Below are 27,366 nucleotides of genomic sequence, written 5' to 3'. Positions count from 1 at the left end.
TTGGAATGACTTATCAGAGAGGTTCATATCATTCTGCATCACAACGAACAGAAGACAGACACTGTTTCAGACTAACACTTTAATCAGAAGTTTTGTTTTTAAATGGAAATTACAATCACTAATACACCTGCAAGTGCTTACCACATTTGTTCAACTAAGTATTATATGTATGCATATACAGCATAGGTCGGTTTAAAACAATCACAGTACTTCTTAGTGCAATCTGCAAAAGGAGAAAGATCTTGGACCCACTTCGTGGAAATAAATATCAAGTGACAAAAAAAAGATTCAGCAATTTTAGTTATGTATATTCAATGAAGTTCATGCATGCGCAAGAGTAAAAAGATTTAGAGCTCTTCCTTGTAATAGCCAAGTTTTGCTAGTGACATCTCTCTTCTCAGCTGCATAACTTCCCAGAACATCTGATCCACTAAAAAAGAGACAGAAATATCATTAAACATACTGAATTCATATTTTATTTCAACTGATATATACAGGCTGCCTCACTGTACATCAGTTTAGGGGAACTTCAGAAGTAACAAACATCTAGTAAAACCACAATTAATACGAGGGCTATTTGTGCTTGGTTGTGACAAAATTTGTTAAAGTATTTTAAAATTCTAAATGATGGTCCTATAAGAAATTCCCCAAACTTTAGATTATTTCTTTTTAAATTGGGGAACAAAAATACATCAGTACTTCTTGTCAACTTCAATTAATTACCATTTCTCATTTTAATTGCCCTGCCTCTTGACTCATTTTCTGTAAAATGACTACAAGAAGAAAAAAGTAGAACTTGTTGGCTAAGAATTGTTTCATCACAGAATCTGTAATTTTGTTATAACTTTTCCATTTGTAATCTTTCTTCCTCCATCTTTTTTCTACCAGTAATCTGCCAGCAACAATAAATTGGGGAGGAAAAAGACCTTTTTGTTTATTTCATCTTTATTTTGCTAAACTTTATGAGCCTAGTGCATACCTTGAGCTTCTAGATGCCACAGCAATACAAATCAAGACAAAAACAATTTCCATACAGTCAAAATCATGATGTAGAGTGGCTACAAAGATTATTAACCTGAGCAACAAGTAAAAGGTCTTCCAACCGTACTTCAAAACCCACTTTTGTAAAAGTGACCTCTGTCTCAAATTATATGGTACATGAGTAGAAATACATGCAACGCATTATGCAGACAATTATCATGACTGCCTACATTCTTGTAAAGGTATTTTTGAAATATGTACATAAAGCTACAAATGCAAATTCTATGTTTTTAATGGTAAAGATGACAATTGAGCTGAAACACGAAACTCAATTTTTTTCAAAACTTCTTGTGAAGAATAAGTAATTCTGATAATGCTGAAAATATTTCATTATTTGATGGAAAAAATATTAACTTAATTTCTTTACCTCAATAGCAAAGTAAACAATTTTTAGTTGAAACTACATAGATCCTTTTGGTCAAAGTAAAAGCCTTTTAACTATAAACCAAATTAAAACTTAAATAACACATTTTCAAGATCTTCTGTGATGCTAGTAAATCAATAAAAATTACTACCATGTGAAGGTTTTATTAAACATAATTTAGTGTATGAAAAAGGTGAATTTCTCGTGAACTCGATGAAAATACTTCCCTTTGACAAGGAAAGTTAACAGCATTATTTTTTGTAAGGAACGGTCTCTCCATTTATCACATCAGGAACAATTCAGGTTAGAAATGGAAACAAAAGGTTTGGGCGTAGCTAAAATACTGAGCTCTTGAAATTGGGAAACATCAGAAGAGATGACTATAGCTGAGGTAGATCAAAGTGGGGCTAATTTTAGCCAAATTCTGGGTGAAGCCAATCCACACACAGACTCAAAGACTGGAAGAATGAAAAGCACAGACATCCATAAACATTAGAATGCTGTTTTACTCTACTTTCAGAAATGCAAGTGAACTAAAAAAAAAATTTTAAAAGTGAAACCAATTTTTTTAATTAACTATTGACACAGGGCTAATGACGTTTTTTCCACTATCTGTGCTTAGCAAATCCAGGAGCCTAAGTGATACAGTCTGTTTCAAAAAAACCTTGGACTGAAGGCTGTTGGGCAATATTCTTTAACTTGGACAGGAAATGCAATTAAATCAACTGTGTACAGGCAACTAAATTAACTGTGTACAGTTTAAACAATCAAATCATCATAATTTTCTTTTATAGTGATAGACAGGTTTCATGAAGACCAATAACTCCAACACACAACACATTTTTAAATTCCAGAATTAAGTAACTAAGTAACTAGGTGTACAGTGCATACATTTTCATAGCCATCTTCTTTTATATAGACATGCTAAAACTGAATAGCACGGTTAAGCAAATTCCCGAACTGCTGCACAGATTTTAAATAGGCAGTTGTTGGATATGCTATTCTGACAGGAACAAAGTGACCAGGTAACTTGGGGGCAGGGGGGCGGGGCAGGGAACAGCCTGAAGCAATGGCAGTAAAAAAAACATTTCCCTTTTGGGGTGGGGTGTAATCAAGCCTTACATCGTCAGATACATTTATATCCAGAGCCCTAATCAAGAGATTTTGCCATGCCACAGCAATGACCAAGACCTCATTCCTCAGCTGCACTCAGATGAATGATTACAGTATGGTTTCCTGTTTATTTTTTACAATTTAACCCAAAGTATTGTCATCCTTGCCAGTTCTCCCTGAAAGACAGTCTGACAAGAAAGGCTGTCTGAATTCTCAATGCACAAAATGAGAGGACGCACCAAAACACCAGGTGAAAGAAGAAAAAATGCCCCAGATCAAACCAAACTCTAGTTTTTTTGGTCTAAAATATCTCCATATTCTGTGAACAGCCTTGCTTTTTGAATACTTTGTTGAAAAACTGTGACTAACTCCTCTCGTTACAAAATTTTTCATAACATTTCTTACTGAATAATATAAGGGGTTTTTAGATGGACTAAAAATCACTGGTTTTTAATTTGTGGTTCTCAAGGAAAAAAACATTCATTGGAGGGTGGGATATCAGCAAATTCTCGTAATTACAACAATGACTACCAACAGAGAGCTTTCTTGTAATGTCAGGTCACTGCTAGTGAGCACAGATAGCAAGTTTTAGGTACATGCACTATGTAAATTTCCATTTATATACGCCAAATACAATTTCCTACTCACCATCTTGCTGCTTCAATAGTCCTTGCTGGATGTATCGAATATATGTAAAGAAGTTACACACAGAAGTGATCTGAACCCATATAAAAATAATGGTGGTTAATATAATTTTGTATAACGGTATGGAAAAATAACTAACTACTACTCAAAATGAAATCATAGTAAATCTACTTACCCTGTAACGACAGAAAGGAGAAATGTAGTAATAACTGCTTGAATCTCCTAATTTGATTCTATGCTTGCATGACTTACTTTGTCCACTGAGAGCACATTTCCTATAAAATATAAAGTTTGCATGATTTAATAAACAAATAGGACACTAATGTCTAAATGCCTGCATGTGTTTGAGGTGTTAATGCAATTGCTTCATATTGGCACAGATAACCCAAGCCTCTGCCTTCATTTTACAAGCTGCAATTATTACATTACGTTGTGAATTATTTTAGTTCCACAAGGACTAATTTTGTTTCAATACCAGTGCATCATGATGCATTTCTGATTTTTAAAAACTTTCTTCAGCTCTGGTCATGTACTTTCATGTTCACTAATTCAAGCTGGTTTGACAACTCTGGAACAGTGGGATTTGTTTAATTAACTCTTCATATATGAAATAAACATTGTTTAAATTATCAGTTGATGCCAACATTTAAACAGATTTTTTTAAAATTTCTGCTTGATGTTGCATTTCATCATAAAAAAAATAATCAGCCCTACAGAATAGCAGTCAATTCTCTGAAGCCTCTCTCAGATTTGTTCCAAGACCAGCTTTGCATTTACGCCCAAATTGCAATCATATTTTATATTTAGAGTATAAAATAATTTGAGACAATGGAAAATAGGCTGTCTGGCAATAATTCTTTCCATTACCATTATAACAAGCGATGGTCAAATAATAAAATTTATTGCTTCTGGTATATTGCAAAATGTCGTATTCAGGAACAAGGAAAGGCCAGTAGTCACCACAAATTCTTCCCAAAAAAACAATTCAGGAAAAGGCAAAGAATTTTTAAAAATTTCCTCCAACATTCTTTAGAAAAAGGCGGCTTGAATCTCTTGAATAAACTGCTATTAATACAATCTTAATAAATGTAAATAAAATAGGAATTTGATTTATTTGGAATGTCTATATTGCAGCATCTCAGATGAACTAGGTTGTCATGGCACCCACTGTTTCATTGATTTTAAAAGTGGCTGGCTCTTCTCCCATTTCTACCTCACAAAATTAGGGAGTTTAAGAACAAGCAGCCTTTCAAAAGTGAAACAAAGATTACTAAGCTTCTGTGGTTCTAAACAGTGGCTTAGAGGCCCTTTTAAATAGCCTGCAGCTGTCCACAGAACTGTGTAAGACAGGAGAAAACTGAAGTGTATATGATTTTCCATAGCAATTTATGAGGACTGACAGCAGTCCATTGATCCAAGAAATCGTACAGTAGCTGAAGCAAGCTGATCACAATTTCAGTCAAGCTTTTGTGAGAAGGCAGACAGACTTTCAATGATAAGAAAATAAAGCCTTTTTTCCTCCTGGCTATAGAATTACCTTCTATATGTTATCTTCCATCACACCAGGTTAAATGCTGGCATGACAGTTACTACTAATGACTCAGTTCTGCGCCGTACAGCACACACGCAGCTTAGTGCTTTGTTCCCCATGGGGACAATTATTTGAATCCTGTGGGGAAACCCAGCTGCCTTTCATTAAGGCAGCACTTACTACACACCATCACAGGCACCATTCAGTAACTTCTGTATATCAAGAACCTTTCTTCACTATTATCCCAGCTCTCTGCCCTCTGCTCCTTATTTTGCTGTTGGGCTATTACCTGCTCTTTTATGCATCTGTTCCCCCATCCCCCAAACAATTGTACAATAAAATAATTCCTTTAAAAATATTACTCTCTGTTTTATTGTTATTTATTTACGGCTTACCTATTTTGTTACCTATTTAAGAACATGCTTTCAATAAATAGTGCTTTGCACCATATAAAAATAAAAAACCCGAAACTGCTACTCTGATTCAGTGAAAACTGGAACACCTGTTTCCCATTCAGTGCCAGTAATCATACATAAGGCAAAGCACATTTGCTGTCAAGTTACAATTAAATACTGCATATTCCTTACCTGTTACTTATCTACAAGCAATACCACAAAAGTTTTTGTCACTACATGACAGCAGGGAAAGGGAGAAAGGAGTAGGCCTGGCCGTTTGATACATCTAAAATAACTAAATTACAATTTGTGCACAGTCATCTCAAAACATTAATCTAAGCCTAGCCAACTATTTAAGGATTACATAAATTCTAATTAAAAATTTTTCTTACAATGGAGAAAATAGGCTAAAAATACCATGAAACTTCTGAAAGATGCAACTGAGTCTCCTGTTTTTGAGTAAATATTTCATCATGTCAAGACATAGGGAAGTTGCCTGAACCACAATGATTTGAAATCAATTTGCAAATTGCTCTTTAATGACATGTGACTTGTTTCAGTAGCTTCTAGCTGTCCAGATTCTCTATTGCATTCATGGAACACAGCTCACAGTGGTGTATCTTGGACTTGAAATCACCACCCCTTCAGTAACTCAATTATTGGTGGTGGGCCCTTCTGATGACGGGCTGTTACAGCTCAGAGCGTGTTTTCTAGTGACAGCAGTAAGCTGAAGAATATACAAATGCCTGAATTTTGTAGGCTGGAAAGGATCAAATACTAAGTCACAAAACACAATTTTATACAGCTTCTTTAAAGAGAAAGTAAACAATTTTGAAGTATGTTAAATGTATTTTCTCTTCCACTGAAAAACAGAGGAAAATCAAGGACTAAAAACCAATAGCGATGAGAAAGAAAAAGTCTTAAGAGCCAGATGAAAACATTTTGATCCAAGTTTTCTATCAGAAAATTGAGCTCTGTCAAAACAAGTATTACAGAGAGAATTGTCAACTTGTCCGAAAGATCTGCAACAGAAAAGTCAAGACTTTGTCAAGATTTGGAAGGCTCCAGATTAACACTGACCTTGCTTGCTTAACCCTGACATACACTAAAGTACACTACAAATCCCTTCCTTCTCCTCCACATCCATCAAAGCCCCAGTGCCTCAGGCAAGTCCCTCCCACCTAACTCTAATGTCTATATCAGTACCTGACAACAAGTCTTGCTTCAGATTCCTCTAGGACCGTTCCAAAATTTCTAAAATAATCTTCCTGTCATTCAAGCATACTTCTTGCTTTAGGTTCAAACTCTCCTTCACCTTCATTCCCGCTTCATTACATTCCTCCTGCTCAAAACTCAGCGGATTTACTCTATGTATCTCCTCAAATCCTTCAGCTACCTTTGCCAGTGTGCCATGTATGTCCTAAATTTCTTATGCCACAAATACTCCAGATGTCTGATATTCAGCCTGTACTACTTCAATACCTATTTCTTTCATGACGCTTTCCACATGATAGCCCCTAGTTCAAAAGCATCTGTTTTAAGCATCAGGATGGTCTTCTCCAAAGAAGTGAATGTTACTTTTGCAGTCAACGCATCATAAATGAACAGCGCTCTCAAAAAGCGAATTTGTCTTAAAGGTTTGCTCTGTATTAGTCTTTTTTAAAGTTTAATTTATTAGTTGCTTACTTTCCCCATAAAATTTTGTAACAGCAATCTTGAAGTCTTAGATTTTAGGAAATAAAGTTTAAGATACATAAATTTGACTGAGGTAATCAGTTGATAGCAGCTTTCTCAATCCAAGAGTTATCTCAAATGAGTCAAGATTCCCCCTCTGTCTGTTAGCTTAACATACTTTGGTCCCCCACATTCAACTGCAGAAGCTTTCACAAATCGAACAGGTTGCAAGCCAACAGGTTCAATGCTCAGAGTGTTGTTTTCAACAGCTTCCAGAACAGCTGAGGCCAACTGCAAGAGAAATTTAGAAAGCAGTTAAAAACAGCTCTGCATTATCCATTTCCTCAAAGCAGTAACATATTTCTTCTTCTGTAAAGTTAGGAATGCTGAAAAAAATCAACTTACCAAACAGAAATTCAATTACAAATGAGATTTTGCTTTCATTGTAAGCAAGAGGTCCCATTTCCAGGCTCCTGTTTAAATTCTGCCCTCCCTGAGGCAAAATAACTGCCTTTACAGCCAGGAATGTAGTCAAACACGTTGAAAAGGCTAACTGTATTTTCAGTCATTCCTCATGAGCCCAAATAGCACATACACTTTCTACATGCACTTCTTGTCAGAGACTGGATACGGAATAAACTCTGTTTATTTAAAAAAATTGCTCTAATTTGATTGTGTTCTATGGAAACACGAAATGATGCAGCATGCTTCCTTATCTTGCAAAAAACAAGTGTTATGTCACTGTTTTTCAGCTAAAGATAGCTTTAGAAAGGTGTTCAAACAAGTAAGACTGAACTATGTATAGAAAAGCCAACATAATATATAGAAAAGCCACTTGCAGCTTTCAAACACTAGCCTAGTTAAAACATCATCTTCATGAAACAAAGTGCAACTTGCTCAGGCTTTTTATGTTAATTCTTTATAAACACACAGTCATAAGACGCTAAAAATATGCTCATTTGTGTTGACTGGACTCAACACTTGCCCGAGACTACTGTTTAAGTATGGACAAGTAATAGCCATGACCTGATTTAAAAGAAGGTGCAATTTATGTTATTATAATTCATTGAAATAATGAAATATTTCTGTGCCAAGGTTCCTTCCTACTGAGTAATAAAGACTTTTTCTATTGTACTTGGAATATTTTAAAAACAGAATGTTACTATTAAAGTAGTTCATATGAAACACTCTTCCTCTGCCATCTCCCAAAAGCAAAACACTACACATATACACAAGAGGTTACTGGGAGTTAATGTAATACTTCAACCATTCAGATAACTGCATTTCCAATTATTCAAAAAACACAATACATGTGTAGTTTATTGTTAGGTTTAACTGCATGTTAGTTTATCGATATTCAAGTGAAAAAAGAAGTTGGTCGCTATGCACAGCATCTGGAAACAATAACCAATATAACTGACAAGTGCTAGACGCCTCATTCTTTCCTTAAGAGGAAATACAAATCTACAGTAATTATCACTGGCGCAGAAAAAAAACGAATGAAGTTGCTGGGAAAGACAACAGGATGGCCTACTTACATATACTGCAGAAGCAATTTAATTCCCATAGTAACCAAGTAAACTTTTTAGTGGGAGAGGTGCATATGATGTTGTACACCAACCATAAATGAACTGGTATACAATTAACTAAAAGTTACTTGCTGGCCATAAGCATGCGCGATCAACAGATGGAAAGCATGGGAAAAGAACATAACACCACATTAAAACAAGAGATAAACATGGTGAAGAAAATACAGCATTTTCCATGTGAGGTGTTTAATTTTATTGGGGAAAAAACCATCAAGTCTGAGGGCTTTAAAATGTGTTATTCTTATTTCAGTAAAGATCTAAGAATGTGGTCCCTTTTACCTAGAGACTGATACCACAACTACAGCCTGTAAATGCTGCTTAAGAACAAAAACTAAGTAAAGCAGTTGGAGCTGGAATCAGTTCCACGTTACTCCCAGGATGCGTAAAACTCCAGTCTTTCCTCTGTATGGGAGAGTGTGTGGGAAAAATGCAAGGAGAAAAAAAGTATCAAAATTTGTTTCATCTAAAACCATATTCCCAAACTGCCCCTGTTGAATCATATCAAGTTCCAAAGTAATTCTTGTAACTCAAACCCCTCTTCAAGAAAACACCCAGACGGTGTTTGCAGCCTTCTCTGATCGATATGAGAGAAAACTGTTCCACAAAATTAAATATATTGGTCTCTACTGCCCCCTATATAAACAAGAGACAGTGACAGGACACTATTTCTACAAAACAGTATCTTTGAAATATCAGGAAAAAACCCACCATCCATTCCTACAAGCATCAGATTCTCCCAGATAGGAGTAACATCTGAAGGAGTAGGCCTAAAACGGCCATATTTGGAATAGCATAAATGAAATAGTGAAGAAAAAAAATGATCATTTCAATACTCCAAACTGCAGCACCTCACCGTAAACTGTCATACTCTAATGAAACAAAAATTATTAAACTTCATATGAAAACATTTTTAATACAGTCTGTTGGCTTCAAGTAACATATTTAAGGAAAAAGCATCAGTAACCACATTTAGACTATTTCCATTACCTCACTTTTTGAGAAGGTTAAACATGGAAAAATATCTTCCCGATAAATTTTGTCCAAGAAAGGACATGTTCTGTCCATAGTAGGCTCATCCTTCCACGATCTGAATTCGTTGTACAAAGATAGGTCAGCCTAGAACACAAAGATTCACATATTTTAGTACTGCAATTATTACACTAGTATCTACCATTTGCAAATATTCACAGGTAAATACTGAGCATTAAAACTAAATGCACTGTGCAAGAACGCTATTGTGCCCCAGCTATGTCTTTCCTAAGACTGTAAATATAAGTCTTTCCTTAATATAAAAATATGTCTATATTTAAATATAAATATAAGTTTTTCCTAAGACTGTAAATATAAGCAAATCAAAACATGTAATTTTCAAGACACAGAGGTAATGCATTCACTGGTCACCACAACACCAGGAACAAGCTAATTACCTCTCCCTCATTTCCTAAGCTTCCAGGATAGCTTTGAAAAGCTTAACTGATCCTTTAACAGAAAAAAAGCCAAAAAATAGTTTTCTTCTTGATGCATCTTCATTACAGTATTTTAGTCCATCTCCACTTCTGCGAGTTTCAGAAAAGCAGAGAAATCTAAAGAAAACAACTGCAATCCTAGACATCTTATACATTCACCCTGCATCTGAATGTAACACACTGCTATCCAAATGCCACAAGAAAATAGACATTTAACACACAATACACTAAAACAGGAAACCAGGAATTCAATATACAAATCAATTAAAACTGCACTCTTATTCCTCATTTTTCATCTTGCTGCCCAAACTCTCTCCTACACCATGCTACCGCAGGAAGGCAAGGATATTCACTGGACGTGATTCATGAGCCTGCTCCCCCACAGCTCCTCTAGTCCATGGAGAAGTACTAAACCAACCCATTAAGTCATGTTAAGACTAAGCATGCTCTGTGTTAGGAAGAGATGGCTTTATCTGCTTTGAAAACACCTTGTTTTGTAATCTCCATGCTGAGATCAGTTTAGCAGTGGAAAGGCACCTACCCCATCTGGCATTCAGGAGACTGGTACTAGGTCGCTATTAAAATCCACGTTTGCATTATGGGACAGGTGTCCCACGGGCTGCCTACCCACTAACAGCTGGAGCACACTGAGGTACTCCCGGAGCACATCATCTGGTTTGGGGTTACTCGAGAAGGATCCTGTTCATGGGCACCAACGCTGCTCCAGGACGTGACCCAAGCAGAGTGGGGATGAGTGCTTCCAACGCATACTCCTAATCCGACATAAAAGACTAATGCCAGTCCCCAATGAGATTTGCAACACCATCCTGCTCCTCGGATGCAACACCATCCTCAGACTGGTTTTGACATTCTACTAGCACAAGCTTCAGCACCCTTCCCCTCCAACTGGTTGTTAAGTCCCTTCCTTGTACTATAGCAGACCTATCTATACTCCTAAAACCCAAACATAAAGCTATAGGAAGGGATGTATGCTGCAGGCCAAAGATAAGCCAGGATGTGATTTTAATTTTTTTTAATATTAAAAATAAATAATATAGACAAGATAATGAAAGAGGAAAAATAACATATGCTAAAAATTAAAATAATTGATTTTTAATCCCATTAAAAAGATCAGTACACTGCTTTGAACCAACCTCTTTCAGTCTTTTGTTCTTTCCTCATGTATTACGCCTTCTCTGAGCTCTCAGCACTTCGCCATTCTTTTACACATATATTTTGGGGAGTTCTTTTGTCATTTTGGGTTTTCTTTTTTTTTTCCTTGAAATAGATTCTACAAAAATTAGACTAGCAAATTTGTTTTCCATTAGAGCTACTTGCCTTATGCTCAGGTACAATCAAGAACAACCATCTTAATTAAGCTAGTCCATAAATGTTCTTGTTGCTAAGCCACCAACCTCATTGTACAAATGAAATTCAATACGTGTAACTTGCTCCCTAAAGTAACATTTCCCATACCTTAAAACCCGGTTGTAAAATGAATACAATCAAGAGAGACCAGCAGAAAAAGCTGTTTTGATTTGTACTATATGATTCTAAAAATTAAGATGCATTTCTTATTAACTGGGTTATTTTCTAGATATAACTCAGTTTCACCCACACCTGCAATTAATAAAAAAGCTGCCTTGAAAAAACTGCTCAGTGAGTATAGCTTGATGCTCTTCCTTTCTAATCTACACTGTGCTGCATGTGCATCTCCTCCCTGCCTTTATTTGCACTTTCAGTAGATCAAAGTTTTGATCACCTGCACTTAAATATACAGCCAATTGTAACAATAATTCTAGTTAAATTTTTAATGCTTTCATTTCACAGTAAAGTATAACATCAGAAAAACAAGTCAGCTCTTGAACACCACCGATGAATTTATCAGCATTTAAGCTGAGTGGATGCTACCTGCCTGCCTAAGAGCCAGGCAGCTATTCAGCTTGCCTAAATCCTGTTAATACCTAAATTAATTAGACATGTCTACTTAATCCTAGAGGTAACTCCCACAAGCTAGGAAGTATTTCTCTGAGATGTCGGCACCTTTCTGGTCCACTGCAATTTAGGGCAGGCAGACAGCCACTCTAACTCTGTCTACATTCCACAAAGAAACCTGAGGGTTTGACATGTATTTACACCCAGCTCCATCCAACATCTCGAAATGTCTATCTCTGGGTGGTAGACTCTCCCTAAGGATTCCAAGCTATATTCCCCACACCACAAGGCCACTACACACCCCTGAACAAGGGTACTCTCAGTCTCCCTTTTGAAGCCAAGTCACTCAAAATCAGAAGAATGACATGCAAAGGGTAACCTAACTCAGTGGCAAGGACATTTACCAAGAAGGGGGCAGAACTAGGGTTTCAGACCCAGCTCCCAGAAATGCAAAAACATTTACCTTAGACCAACAATACACAAAAGCACTGGATAACAAAAGCAGTAGGGAAGGCATGTCTCCCCTGCTTAAAACCATGTCCTAACCACCTTGCCAGAGGCAGTCTTGCTTTCTTCACCCCATGTTGCACTCCATTAAATATTCCTGCTCAGAAGAGACACAGAAAGCCTCAAGTCCCAGTGGGTGGAAAATCTGTGTGTTTCTTACTGATTCCCTGGGCTGTCACTGGAAGAAAGTCATACTTTTTTGAGCAGCCTCAGTCAGCCTCAAAGTGTCTCCTTATGCAGCCAGCAGAAAGGAGACTGAACTAAAGAAAAATGTCAGGCCGACTGGACCTTCTGCAACGTATCCTTTACATTCACCACTTTCTCTCCACAAGAAACCAAAGTAAAACAGATTTCTCCCCGCTCCCGCTCTTGCCCAACACTTAATGTTATTGAGTCATGACATCAGTGTGATGCTTACAAAATAACTGGATTCCATCCCAGCTCTCCCCTTTTGTTTGCATCTTTCTGAAGAGCAACAAGAATTCAATTTTAATACAGAAAACATCCTGGGTACCACTGAAAGTAGGCAGGCAGGATGTAAAGATTTTTTTTTTTAAGCCCAAGTATGAAACAGAAACTGGAAAATGCCTTTATTTTCTAGGTTTATAGTAAAAAGGTGCATAGTATAGATGCAATTAGTAATGACTGGCAAAACAACGTATAAAAACAGCCACTGTGAATCACATTAAAGTTCCAGTTAGCCTGTTACCCCTCTGACAATGGCCAGCAGTCAGAGCTGGCTGCAGAGCAGTACGAGAGGGAAGACAGTGATGTGTCTTCATTTTACAGCCTCCCAACTTCTAGCAATCTGTAGTTAAAGAAGCTTCCCAAGCCAAATGTCATATCTATCTTCTATATACCTTGACAGGCTTTTCTTCTGTCACTTTACATGACTACATTTTGAACACATTTATATTTTTAATCTTGCTACCTTGTGGCAATGAGCTGTGAAGTTTCATTATGTACCAACTGAAAATTATTTTCTTTTTAGCTTCCAGAGTTTGCTTACTACAAGAAGTCATTAATATTTGTCCACCATTCATCTTCCCCATGTCACCTGTGATTGTACAGATTTTTGTTCTACCTCAAGTGTCTCTCTACACAGAAATGTGTCCGTAGGTTTGACCATCTATGTCACGCTTCCTCATATTTTCATTATGTCCTTTCTGAGATGAAGACATCATAGCTGCATGCATAGACACACACATTTACTACATGTTTATACAGCAGTATAATGCTTTTTCTTTTGCTATTTATTCCTTTCCTAACAACTTCTAAGGCTCTGTGGGTCTTTGACCACCACTGAGCACTGAGATGGTGTTTTCAGAGAATTATCCACAAGTGCACTACTATTTTCTTTTCCCCCCAGCACAATGTAGCTATTTCTAAGTCCACAACTGCACATCTGCTAGAGTTGCATTTTTTCCTATATGCCTCATTTCTCATTTACTGATTTTGAATTTCATCCACTGTTCTACAAACCACTCAGTATAAGATCCTTCTCAACTCTTCAGTCACTTTTTGCTACTCCCATTCAAGCACCAACCTGTCACCTCATTATTTCCCCATTTTCAATTACATGAGTAGATTTAAAAAAAAAAAAAAAAAAATCACAGGCCCCTCTGGGACTCCAGCGGTAACTCTCCTCCTGTTCTCTAACAAATCACTGATTCCATCTTTTCCCTGGCCTCTTTCACCCATTATTGATCTATAAAATTACTCTTCCTCTTATTCTATGACAGTTTATGAAACATTTATGAAAGTTTATGAACTTTCAGTGATGGGTTTTGTAAAAAGCCACCAGGACCTATCATTCAGTTATACTGAGTTTTTTTGGTTGGTTGGTTTTTTTGGGGGTGTTTTTGGTGGTTTTGTTTTGGTTTTTTAATTCCCATCTTTAAATTATTTATTCCAATATTTCAAATCTTATCTCATTTTCCCTTAATGATTTAAAGGTAAACAAGACTTGGAAAAATCACCACCTATTGGTATGTAAGAAAAATTTTCCTTTCATTAATGAAAAATATCTCTAAAATAGTCAGTATTACATGAAGACTTAATATATAGTGTATTTACTGTGAGTAAAACAAAACAATAAAGCCAGCTTATCAGCAAAAAGAGGACAATCCTTGTACTGTTACCTCTTTACAGTCTTTTACAATTGGCTGCATCATGGTAAGGTCCTGATGACTGCCACCCATAGCACTGCTTGTACTCTTGTTTCTTGCATGGCCTTTCTTAAAAGGAGCTTTTCCAGTAGACTGAAACTCCTTAGTTGGAGATGTCGGTGAAGTAGACAATACTAGCGTTTTCAATGCTGCTACTTCAGCCTGGAGGACATCAATCTTGGGTGGGGGGGCAGGGGGAAGAGGATAAAGTCATTAACAAACAAAAATATCATATTAGGCTATGAATATGTTAAATCATTTAACAAAACAACAACAACCAGTTATGTTGGTTCAAATCAAGACTTCATCTTCCAACAGTACTAACACAGACGCCTATGCAATTGCATACTGTAGTAACACTGGCTTCCTGCGCACCTTGCTAGCTATCTGATACGATACTGAAAGACCAGCTCTGTGCCCAGAGGTGGTAGCTAAGAATATGTCACAGCAACAAAACAACTTGGTATATATTTTCATAATGCATACAGGTAATGCTCTATTTACATTGTTATGATTCACAGTTTAGATTTATAACCATGTGAAAAGACAAATCAAGCAAGTCAGAAAAAACTCACCTTGCCCTGTGCTTCTTTTAACTGTTTTTCTGCTGCAGCTTGTTTGACATTAGCTTCTTTAACCATTTTGTGTGCTTCCTATAAAAAAAAGTTTAGATAGTGTAAGTGCTTCACACAAATTTACATGATCCAGTTAAAAACAAAATAACCTATGGACATACTTTTGCTTCACGGAGACTACTTGTGAATAGTAAGTTGCGCAACAATCTGAAATTAAATAGTTACATACCAAAAAATACCTACAAATCTATCATTTGGATTCATCACAGGCCCACCAAGTTGCTTCTCCCTGGTCCTGAGCCCAGATTCAGAAATTCAGCAACTCCACCCACTCCGCTCCAGCAGGAACAATACCTGTCATGGATGCCAGGCTCCAGTCATGCTTCGGTGGCTGACAAGTCAAGTTCCTTGACCCCCAAGAGAAAGACTCAACCAGTAGCAACAAAAGCAACATGAGCACAGTAGCACATTAAAAGAACCTCTCCCTTCTTCCAGCCAGAATAACCAGTTACAGTCAACTGTAAATTTCTGCATGAAGGAACCGGTCAAACAACTATGAAGTCTAAATTCTTACCATCAATAAAACAAACAAAGCAACAGCTTAAAATAGTTTATGGATTAATAAACATTTCTTAAGTAGAACATAAAAAGCACTAAAACCCAACTCAAGTAAAGAAACACAGTTAAGCCAATAAAAAAGAAAGCGTAAAAGGACTCGGAATTTTTTAAACATCCTTTTACCTCCTATCTCTAAGCCTTTTGTCTGCGTAATACATTTGTTTAGGCTCTGATCCAGCAGTTTGCACCTGTGATCAAATTACTGTTCTTACTTGGTACTTACTGAAGGCAACAAAGATTGAAAGATCAGGGCCACCCACTAAATTACTTGGAATAGGATCCTTCTCATATCTGTAAAGCGCCTAGCACGTATCTGGACGCTATATAAATAAAACAAAAAAGTTCATACATCATCATACCAGAAGATCTGGCTCCCACTGGCATACAACACAGCTGTATAATATGGGTTTGTAGAATTCTCTTAAGTAACAACAGACACATGCAGGAATGGGAACATACACATTTATACAATGTGTACAAATACATTTAACATTGACCATGCAGTTTCTGCTTAGTGATGCACCTTTGAAAGCAAAGCATGTTACAGTGCTATTACAGTGTAATAATGTCATTTATACATCCAGCTGTGCAAAACAAGTCTCAGTCCTCCGTTGGGATGCGTTAATATAAGTTCCAGCATATCCACTTATATTAGTAGGAGTCAGAATAGAATGTGAATTCAAGGGGTGTAGATCCCAGTGCAAAAATCAAGAAACCTCAACACTGTGTTTTGTTATGGCCTCTTAGTGAAATCAAATCATAAAAGAAAATTCAAGTGACATGCCCACAACAGTTGGGAGTTCCGAAAAATTAAAACTCAAACAATTATTACTAATATACCATATTTCAAACATAGCTTTAACAAATTGATAACATTGTTCTAAGTTATAAAGTGTCAGTAATATAAAACTTCACTGATAATTTTATTTTTATTTCTCAACACTTAAAATGCCTGCCTCTCATTTTCCTCCCCCGCAACATAACAACTATTTATGCTAAAAAGTATCTTTCCAGTCTCCCACTTATTCTCTACACACAGGAACTGCTTAGTACTTTAAGTAACTTTGCCCTACTGGGATGATGAAATACAATGCATTGCTAACCCACAGAGCAGACTGTAATTTGATTTTTGAATGTCAGTATTTTCAAGGTTTTAGTAGCACTTTTATACCAACACAACATCATCAGTTTAAATACTGTTTCTAAAACATACCTAATGTTGTATCTTTATGCATATGCTGAAAACCAATACTCACGATTTGGTAAACATATAAATCATCTCCAGATTATGAAATTTATTCTGACAGTTTTCAGTATCACAATTTAGGCTCTAGGCATTCCTATATATATTCCTGTGATAAAATGAGAACTGAACCTGCTTCAAGTATGGATTTAAGATTATTTTTCAGTGCAATACAAGCACACAGCCTTTGCTGGCACTACTACCTTCTCAAATGAAAAGGTCCCACAAAGTTCAGGCTTCTCACTTGGTAACCAGGTTCCACCCTGGTGCATCACCCGGTATTAATGTTTCTTTTCAAGTTTGTGGGAGTAGCATGCTGCCAGATTCAAAAGCTGAGAGCATGGTTATGTACTTGCTACCTCCATTGATCTGAAACTATGTTACTTTTCTTAATTAGTCACCATGGCAACCCCAAATTTAGCTCTTATCTAGATAGCCTTGTTGTCAGACAGAGAAGCTGTCTCAAAATAGTTATGCCAAAAAAATAAGCCTAAATAGTTTTAAGCTTTCTTGTATATTTTCCTTATTTTCTTCAGTTTGTGTCTAGGCAGATTGACAAGCTCAACAAGGTCTCTTTCATCTAAGCGAAAAGTCAACTGCTTGCTCTTAAGCCTCTACTTCAACACACCCAGGTCTTCAGGACACAAATCCCTTTATAACCTTATTGCAGAAAAATTCAGCATACAATATACTGATTCTATATAAAACATCTGGCTCAGCTTCCTTTAAGTATATCACATCGAAGACTCCAACAAACCTCAAACAGACTAGCTGTAAGTTCTTCCAATTCCTGTCCAAGTTGATCTCGCACTTTAGAAAGCCTTTCACATTCTTCATCTTTTAACTTCAGCTCCTATGGAAAATTGAAAGTTATTTATTCTGACTTAGAGTAGTAATTTGGCCTTTTAAAGCTAATACCAGAGAGAGGGGGGAGAAAAAGAAAAAAAAATTAGAGGAACATAAAACCTTTGCTAAACAAAGCCTTTCACAATATTAATCTTAACACTAGAAGTAATTAAATTAATGCTGCACATACATATAGCTAGTCTTCCTGCTATACAGCAATATACCAGGCCAATCTAAAGCATCTCTAACCTAGACATCAGCATTTCCAAAATTCTCTGAAGTAAAAAAAGCTTTTTTTCCTGAAAGTATAGAAGACTAAAGTCACTTAAAATATAGATCAAATTAATTATTGGGACAGACAGAAGACCAGTTCTGTTTATCCATTTCTTAATAGACACTTAAAGAAAGTAATCCTTACAAAAAAACCCAAAGCTCTGTCTCAAGGCAATTCCAAATTCTAAAAGAATCTTAAAGCATATTTTACTATAAATACTGTCTCCTGCATATCTCCTTACAACTAATACAATTCCAAAATCATACTGTAACTACATCCTTGGTCTTGTTTATGCAGATATATAAATCAAATTAAAGCAACTTAATGAAATTCAAAATGTTATTTGTCTACACCACTAAAATGTGAGCAAGGAAGGCCTGACTATACCACTTTTACAGTAAGATTTTAACACAGATTTGGCAGTGTAAGTGTTACACATGCCCAATCTCATCTGTATAGTCCCAAGTCTGAGGGAAAAGTGGGGTAATTTGCAGAGAAGTACAAAAATTTCAACAAGGAATTTGAAAGAAGAGTTCCTCTCCCTCTCCCAACCATTAAACCCTGCAATCTCTTGCAAGAAAAGGAATGATAGAAAAAGAAAGGAAAAGAAAAGCAGCAGACAGCCCACTCCGACCTTTCAAGCATTTTTTCTGGCCCTCCCATCCTCATCTAGTTCTTCCTTCCCTTCTTTTCCCCTGCCAAGCTAGCTATTACACTACCATTGCTCCTGAAATGCAGGACCCCAGCCTGTCACTCACATGTTAAAGACTCCAAATGCAATCTAGCAATGATTTGCTTTAAAAACCTCCAGGAACCAGTAAAGAAAATTCTGGGAGGCCAGTTATTACAGAGTCATAAAAAGGCCCAAACGGCAGCTTCCCTTGTGTTCCTGGGAGGGAGGTAGTATTTCTCCCAAAGTCTTCAAGATAGAGTAATTTTGTACACAATGATGCGGGAAGCTACATCTTGCCTTGTAGCATGCTGATACTAGGTCTTGCTCTCAATTTCTGCCGTGAAACTGGCAATAGATTTTCCTCTAAGACAAAGGGTACTGTTTGACTTCAGCTCCTATATTTGACAAGTGTTTAAGGACTGTTTTAGACTCATTTAGTATCAAATGCATTACTTCTCCGTTTTTTTGTTTGGTTTTAACTTTGGGTATTTTAATTGATTTTTAGTCATTTGTCTGCTATTTTGATTTTTTGCTTTCCATATGCAACCTTTTAACTATTTTGAAAGGTACCACTTAAATTATGGGGTTTTTTCCAAACATGTTATTTCTCAAACAGTACTCAACTCTTACTTACTAGCAAGTATTCTGCACACAGTGACCTATCTCTCAAAAAAAAAAAAAAAAAAGCAGGAGAATAACTACAGATTACAGATGGAGGGAAGAAAAGGAAAAAGGAATACAAAAAGCCAAACAGAAAAAAGAACACTGGAAAAAAAGAAGAGGTTACAGAAAGGAGAAATAAAATTTAATTAAATGAATTTTGCGTTGGTTTAAAGTTATTTCCCATATAAAGTATGGTTCTTAATAAGGAAATGAAAGATTCTGATGCAAATGCTTAAAGCTCAAATTTCATAGGTTCCTATAAATGCAGAGGATGCATCAATATGTTTCCTTTGGTTTACTTCACCAATTTGTAAGGAAAAGGCTACATACACATCAATACATCTTAAAAGGAGTTTATATTAATATTCAAAAGTTATCAAACACACAATGAAGGTAGAACTACCCCAGATTCACTTATCAATACACTATTTTAAGATGGTTACAGTTTTGGCTGCAACTGGAAAGATAAGGGGGGTTTAGATTAAAATTTAGGCAGACAAGTACAGATACTTAATAAAAACAAAAAGGAGACAACACCAGGCAGTCTACTACGCATGGCTGCTTATTTAGATTTGTCAAACACTGGGCAAGTTTCCATGACATGACTCAGGAGGAGCATAATATAACACACTATTTTGCCAAGCAAGTTTAATAGCTCGGGTTTTTTAAGCAGGGCAGAAATAAAGAGTGCCCAAAGCAAAAAGCTTAGCAGTTACTAGAAACATTACTACTGCCTCTGTCTTAAAGGCATTACTGGAGACTTCCCAGCCATACACAATATAGAGACAGAAAGGACAACGCACGTGCTAGAGTAACCATCCATGCCGCAGTCCTTCCCGCATTACTGTTCTGAAAAAGTAACTACATGAAGAAGATGAACTGTTATAAAGCACAACACACACAGTTACCAAAGTAGGTAATAAAAAAATTTACCTTCCATGGAAAAAAAACCTTAACATTTAAAAAAAAAAACCAACAACCACCCTATATCAAAGAGTCATATTATTGCTTATTTCACTTTGATCTTCACAAGCAGGCTACAAGGTGGGTCTTTAGAAAGAACCAGTGAGATAAGGAATGCAGATTACTGCTTCAAAACCATTCATATTTGAAATTCTAGAAAGAAAATCATCCTGCATCTAGTTCAGCAATTTAACCAACTCAGAACTAGATGCAGAAGATAAGGAAAGAACAAAGATCATCTACAGGTATCACAAAATCAGAACCATGGGATACTGCTGCATTCTGAAGTTATCAAAAAAGTTTGTATTTATATTAGTATACATTTCTATTTGACTGATCTTCACTCAGCACCCAAGTTAAACAACCTACATAAAAATTAGTCCATTGCAACCACATTTACAAGGGTGTTTAATGTGAGAGAAAGTCCAGAATATCTTTTCAGAGATGAGAGCATTTCACAAACTACTGAATTACCATCTTATGGAGTGGGTGAAGATGCTTCTGTTTTGCTTGCATGTAGTCTTCTAGTTGCCTGAGAAAATTTCTATGCCTACGATACACTACAACAGCATCAGAGGTGTAGAAACTGAAAACTTTCATCACTCAAAGGCAGCAAGGAACTGCTAAAACACCTTCAGAGAACGAACCCATCTTTAACAATCACAAGCCAGTGGCCTTACAATTCAACAGCAATTTTGGTTTAGAAAAGCTTGAAAGCATATTCTTCAGTGGAGTTCTGGGATGGTATATTATTCTGGAGCATCCTCATTTTTATTGCTCATCAACTTATAAGCAAATGACAACAGAAATTTAAAAATGCTGAACGTACTGCATAGTACTACTGGAATTCCTGGATAGTTATTGTGAATCTATCTATTCATTAATCCGTGTCAATCCATGCAGAGTTTTTAAATGTCACGTTTTCCTGTGGAAAAATAAAGAGACTTAACCACCAGTGTTAGCCTGTGCAGAAACACTACAATAATGGCAATAGCCTCTGTTACATTGGATTCTTTAACGATACAGGCAGAACAATGGGAAAAAAATCTACTTTGATTCCTGTATCAACACACAAGATCTGAAGACAAGAGATCAAAATTTTAACACTCAGCTTGTTTCCGAGATGAAGAATGCATACAGAAATTGAAGCCTTTGAAAGAAAAATCTAGATCTGAGAATCAGGTTCTTAAACTACATTGACATTTACAATACCACATTCTGTACTGTCACCTCCTTCACAAGAATCACTATACCAGTGTGGAAAAAACTCTCAATTTCACTCTACAAGGGAAATATCAGTAATTCAGATTTCTGCTACAAAAAGTCAAACATGGTTTTACTTGTTACCAACAAGCCTACAGATCTTACCCTAAGACTGTGGGAAGCATGGAAATCAGTCTCAAACTGAATACAGTATTTGCAACCAAGATCTCTGGTAGGCTGCTCTTTCCTCATCAGAGAAGGGGGCTAGCCATCAGTGACAGCTGATAATTTCAACACTCCAAGACAAAACATATCAACACAGAAACCTAAGTTTTCCTCTGCAGTCATGGATGACATCATTATATTGACAGTCTGACTGATGAGGAAATAACTTCAGGGCCAAATTGCACAAAAATTCGTGGAAAACAAGACTGAACTGCCACAGCTCAGAAACTACGAGCGAGCTATCCAAAATACATGCGACGTGCTGGTTACTTAAGATGAAAAGCAAAAGGTATTCCTTTTCAAGGACTCCACTAAACTTGCACATCAAGAAACACCATATATCAAAATACCATCACTATTCTCCCAGATGTTATCTACATGTGGTTGACTACCTTCAGCAACCACCATGACACGGCTCCATCCAAACATGGCAGAAAAAATGCGAACGCAGACACACATGAGGAGGTAAGGTCCCAGGCATTGAATCACTAAGCCTTTTAACACCTTCTCAGTTTTCCTGATGCTGCTTTAAAAGGATAGCAAAACAAGGAGAAAGGTTCAGATCATCTAAAGCAAGGGCTCTTCAGCTCCACTTTACAGAATATAGGCAGAAATCAAGTCTTCAGTGAAAAAATAAGCAAAAATGACCTAACGGTCTCAAAGAGTGAAAAATCTATGACATTTTAATTACGGCAGCATTTTAAGGCAAAAGTATGTCCAATCTTATATGCTCCATTAGTATAGAATGCTGCCCTGCTGTTACCTCTGACCCAACCTTTCTCTCAATCTTATGACATGATTTGGTGCTGCAACTGATCTAGACTGAAGTAGAAAGTATATTTCCTCTCATCAAGAAACAAATTTTTTTAAAGACTTTTTTTTTTAAAAAGAATTTTGCCAGCAATGCTGTTATTTTTCAGAAATTAAGGCTGTAGTCTTAGGAAATACAAGGCATACGCAAAGGAGAAAAAAAAAAGAATAAATCTTTATTCTATTCCTGAATAATTCCTTCAAGAACCATACTTAAAAGTCTAACAATTACACACCATACATGTATTCTCTAATATAAAAAACAGAGCATATTAAGAAAAAAGTTGCACTACAAGCAGAGACATGAAAAAAAAATTACATAGTGGATCCCTAAGCTTCAAAATTCCTATTTGCTTTCTTGTTCCCTTTCTGATCACAACTGCAACAAATTCAAATCAATCTTTAATGCATATTACAATAGCATACAGTTTGGGTAAAAAATTTGGAACAAATGAAAAATGCAAGATAGCAAATTTGTGTTTACTTTGTTCACTCCTGAGAAGTATGTAGTCTGTAAGGTTTCCAGGTTCAATGAGCTCACAAAATTCAAGAGCAAATTGTAATTCTCATTTTTCTCACTGTTCCTAATAAACAGCACACAGACTTACAGAGAATTTAAAATCATTATGCAAAAAATAACCAGCTATACACAGCTACGACCTATTAATTATATCCCTACAGATTTTTAAACTGAGTACTCTGTTTAAAATACTCAGAATATACTTGGAAATAAAAGTTTAAAGACTGCATGATATACTGAATATTGCAGAGTGGGCACAGCCCTAGGTGAACAGTCATGGCTTTTGGAAAAAAGCAATCACAGATTAATTAGGGATAGAAAAAACTAGTCCTTATACAGGAAGTGGAAGAGAGTAGATATTACAGAAGGAATACTGTTTATTGTTGTACAATCTGTAACGACTCCTGCTACGATGACTCCTGTGTTACTGAGCAATTCTGAAACAGTGCAAGTTTAGGAAGACAAGCAGACAAAATAAGTTATCCATCCAGCATAACACTGGTAAGAATCAACCTGACAGGTTGAGAATTAGCAAGAACTTTGACATCAAGTCTCAAGTTAGTCCTGAATCGCTTTTGTTAAGACGACCCAAAGGGTTTGAAAATACATAACATGCAGCTAGTATGTCCTAGCAGCCTTAATGCCATTTCCTTAAAAATGACCTCAACAAATTTCGGAGTAGAACAGGAAACATTTCAATCTTTAAGAGATGAAGTGGTATACACCGGAATAAGATTTTCAGATAATTCCAAGGTAACTGCAGCAGATCTGAGTAGCAATTTTCAAGTACATTACCTGTACTTTGGTATACTGTCAGGAGCTGGAAGAGCTTTTCTAAATATTAAACTTCATTTTGTTCTTACTTTTAAGGTTCCAATTTTAACTGCTAGGATTATATATTCACATGCAAGGTCTTCAAACTTAGCTCAGGTTAATGTTTCCTTTCAGTGGTCAAATGCCAAGCAAATGAACACATCAGCAAAGGAAGCAACTACTGAGCAATAAAACAATCAACAGAAGCAGTGATGTCAGAATCCATATTTAAGATGCACATTAACAACGTCAGATGCAACTATGACAGAAATTATGACTACATTCAACAAGATGAAGCAACAAACAGAGGAAAACAACTTCCAACACAACATAAGATGAGCTTAAACCTAAGCAAGAATGGAATCATGTAGAGGAAAGGGCACAGATACAAACAGCACAGATCTACTTGAAAGTGTAAGCACAGAGCGATGTTAAAATGATAAATAATGGCTTTGCATTTATATAGCACCATTCATCCAAACAAGACAAAGCGCTTTACAAATATTAACGAATCGAGCCACAGTGTCTTCAAAGGTATCCATATTCAATTTGAAGTGCGGTGTAACAGTACTCTAAAGAACACCAGTGACATCTTTATTGCTTCTTTCCTATGCAGGCATTCCCCTGTGAAACATCACAAGTACCCCTGTTCTAAAGCATTTCTATATTCCGTGACTTTTATACTCCAGGAGAAAGAAGTCTCGAGAGGTATATAATCAGCATCTATAAATACTTATACAGTAACAATGGAATGACAGAAAATTACTCTTATTCTCAAATGTCAGAATGAAGGAATGGTCTACATTTCAAAGAAAAAAGCATGTTTAACCAGATACTGCAGCAAAGCTTTCCATGGTTAAGTAGCAGCAGCACTAGAAAAAAACACTACCAAAGAATAATTCTAAGACATTAGCACTGCACACATTCAGAATAACTTTACATAAAATAATTACATCCTAATAATTCTATAAGAAATGAGTAGACTCGGACTGTACCTTCTGGCCCATCTATCATTCTGCAATACTAGAACCACTCTGAAGAGAGAAAAAGCAGGAGGAGACAAGACAACAAGCCTTACCCTCTGAGCTTTTGCAAGTTCTTCTTTCAATCTTTCATAGCCCTTTTCTCTTACTTCCAGTACAGATGGGCTCCGTAAGTGAGATAAACTGTCTGTACTCAACCCAAAAATATCTTCATTTCCTTCAGCAACATCTGCTACTGTAGCACCCTGCAAAAACTCTCTCTCTGCGTTATTGCTCTCCTTTCTGGAATTATTCTGATTGAATGACCCACCCTGGGGTCCAGAGGTAGAACAGAGTACTGCGTCGGTAACATTGATGCTGTAAAGAGAGTAATATATTTTTTTATTTATATAACACATTAAGAAGAATTATTTTAGAAATGGCAGTAGTAGTGTTGAACGTACTATTATGGACACAATTCAGTATTACAACACTGTAAGTAATATTAAAATTATACCTTTAGAAAAGCAAGCAGTTTATATGCGACAAACCAGCAATTTAAATAAAAAGACACACAGCACTTACCTGACACCTGACGCTTCTCCACAATTCAGCTGTCTGGGAGATGAATAAACAGGTTGTGTGGGAAGGTCAGAAACATTTAATGCATTGGGTTGGATTGGTGTGGAGGACACAACAGAAGGTCGGTAGATAACACTGGGTGAGGTAGTTTGTTCCTGAGTCCCTGGCTCATTTACTCCAAGAAGATCTGGTGTTGTAGGCGAAGCGAGGTTCACTTCATGAAAGCCTTCCAAGGGGTCACTGGCCATAATAAAAGCCTCATCATATGAAACCCTGAATTAAATAATCACATTATTAGAATGCAGATGGGAAATATTTAATTGTATCTGACAACTATCTAAATTAAAAAACCACCCAGACAAGTATGTTCAGAATACTTCATGATATAATGGAAACTGTGTACTGATCTTGCAAAAGTATCAACTTCAACCACCAAAAATGTTTCTTCCACACATTGGACTGTTGAGTCCAGAAGATCTAATAGCAGACTCCACATCTAAATGGGATGATGAAATCAAGAACAGTCAATATCATAAAACAAAGTCATCGAGTCATCATTAATATAGCCTAGAGCTGTTTTGCATCAAAACACAAATATATTACATTAATGAAAGACAGGGAGACCTGGGAACCGGGGGCGGGGGGGATTTAAAACCTAAAGCTTCCTCTTTTAATCTCAACAAAGCAAAGCAAATTATCTAGAGAAAGAAATCAGTGAACCTTTAAATAAATTACAGTCCATAGCAGTTTTGGTTAAATTATACATCTGATCTTGTCACAGTTCACTGAAATGACAGAACTAGCCAATAAGACTTCTGATGAAGTATGATGATGTGTATTTAATACATCACATGATTAAGTGATGATGACAATTGTGAATAAGTATCATACAAAAAATATATTACAGGTAAAAGTGTACCATGAATTGGCAATTTAACTGACAGTATCTTTTGATATTTTTTTATTTCCATATGTTTTTCATAAGATCAACAGAAAACAAGTACAACACGTGAATTTTACAAGCCCAAATAGAAAGCTCCTATTTTCCAGCAGTTTATCAGAGATCACAAAAATCTTTGCATGATTCAAAATTATAAATTGGAAGTAGTATGGAGAAATTTGTGAAGGAATTACTTAGCAGTGGTTATTCACTGTAAAAAAACATTTTCTATGTTATATAAATAAAGATGAGAGAAAATTAAGGCTTCACAAAGGTACTTAACATGCAAAAAAAGAAGTATAGCATCTAAATGAAATAATACATTGCATTTTACAGAGAAATCTGCTCGGATCTTACATCTAAAACAACAACGCAGAGAGAAGATCTAGAAAGATGATGGTGGTAGCCATGAAGAGATGATGTAATCTACTTACATGTACGTTCAGTTCATTACCTACTTCATAAAAAACACAGAAAATACCAAGAATGGAATCCTCAGATTAGCACATGCAGTAATGTTTTAGTTATAGCAATACTTTTTGGTCATCTTAAACTCAAAGAACACCATTCAAAACTGGTCTGTGCCTCAAGTATTTTACTGAGCATGTATACATTCGTATTGTTTACCACATTATCAGGCACACATGGAAGAAATTCACTTGTTCAGAAAGCAAGAATATGTTGTTATTTTTTCTCTGTCTCTGTTAATTGCCAACCCCCCAAAAAATCAACCACCTCTAAGAAACTTCCCAGACCAAAGGGACAAAAAGAACCTTACAGGAATAGAAAGGGATGTTTTGGGGGGTTGGGGTTTAGGGGTTTTTTTTCTGTTTTATGCAGAAATTTGTTTTATTTTTAACTATCAACAGCAGTTGCACAAACATGATTTACACGAAAAAAAACTGTCACAGTTTTGTGCTTTGGAACTTTTCTACCATAACACAGAGATGAACAGCTTATTTTCAAGTTTAAGCAAGTCTGAAAAATATTCTTGTTTGTTTTCTGTATAGTTCTTCTTAACCATTATA

At 36.2% G+C, this 27,366-nt stretch overlaps 1 protein-coding gene across 1 annotated transcript; it reads right to left on the bottom strand.

The window, feature by feature from the left end:
* Positions 1 to 347: 347 nt before the first annotated feature.
* Positions 348 to 26,748, bottom strand: RAB3IP (RAB3A interacting protein). Its single transcript, XM_009479749.2, has 11 exons — positions 26,696 to 26,748; positions 25,402 to 25,671; positions 24,933 to 25,194; positions 17,622 to 17,717; positions 15,004 to 15,081; positions 14,402 to 14,605; positions 9,340 to 9,468; positions 6,942 to 7,054; positions 3,339 to 3,438; positions 3,167 to 3,236; positions 348 to 430 (listed from the first exon to the last, which is right to left on the bottom strand). Coding segments are annotated over exons 1-11 (1,407 nt in total). The 5' UTR covers positions 26,698 to 26,748.
* Between the last annotated feature and the right edge of the window lie 618 nt (positions 26,749 to 27,366).

Source organism: Pelecanus crispus, chromosome 1 (assembly GCF_030463565.1).
Source record: "Pelecanus crispus isolate bPelCri1 chromosome 1, bPelCri1.pri, whole genome shotgun sequence".
Classification (NCBI taxonomy): Eukaryota; Metazoa; Chordata; class Aves; order Pelecaniformes; family Pelecanidae; genus Pelecanus; species Pelecanus crispus.
Note: the sequence above shows the minus strand (reverse complement) of the source record. Positions and strands in the feature narration are given on the sequence as shown.

Coding starts and splice junctions, on each gene's coding strand:
- RAB3IP (XM_009479749.2), bottom strand. Junction 7,055..9,339: donor TAACCTTCTCAAAAAGTGAG/GTAATGGAAATA, acceptor TTTCTCTTGCAG/TTGGCCTCAGCTGTTCTGGA. Junction 3,439..6,941: donor GTTGAATGTGGGGGACCAAA/GTATGTTAAGCT, acceptor TATATTTTATAG/GAAATGTGCTCTCAGTGGAC.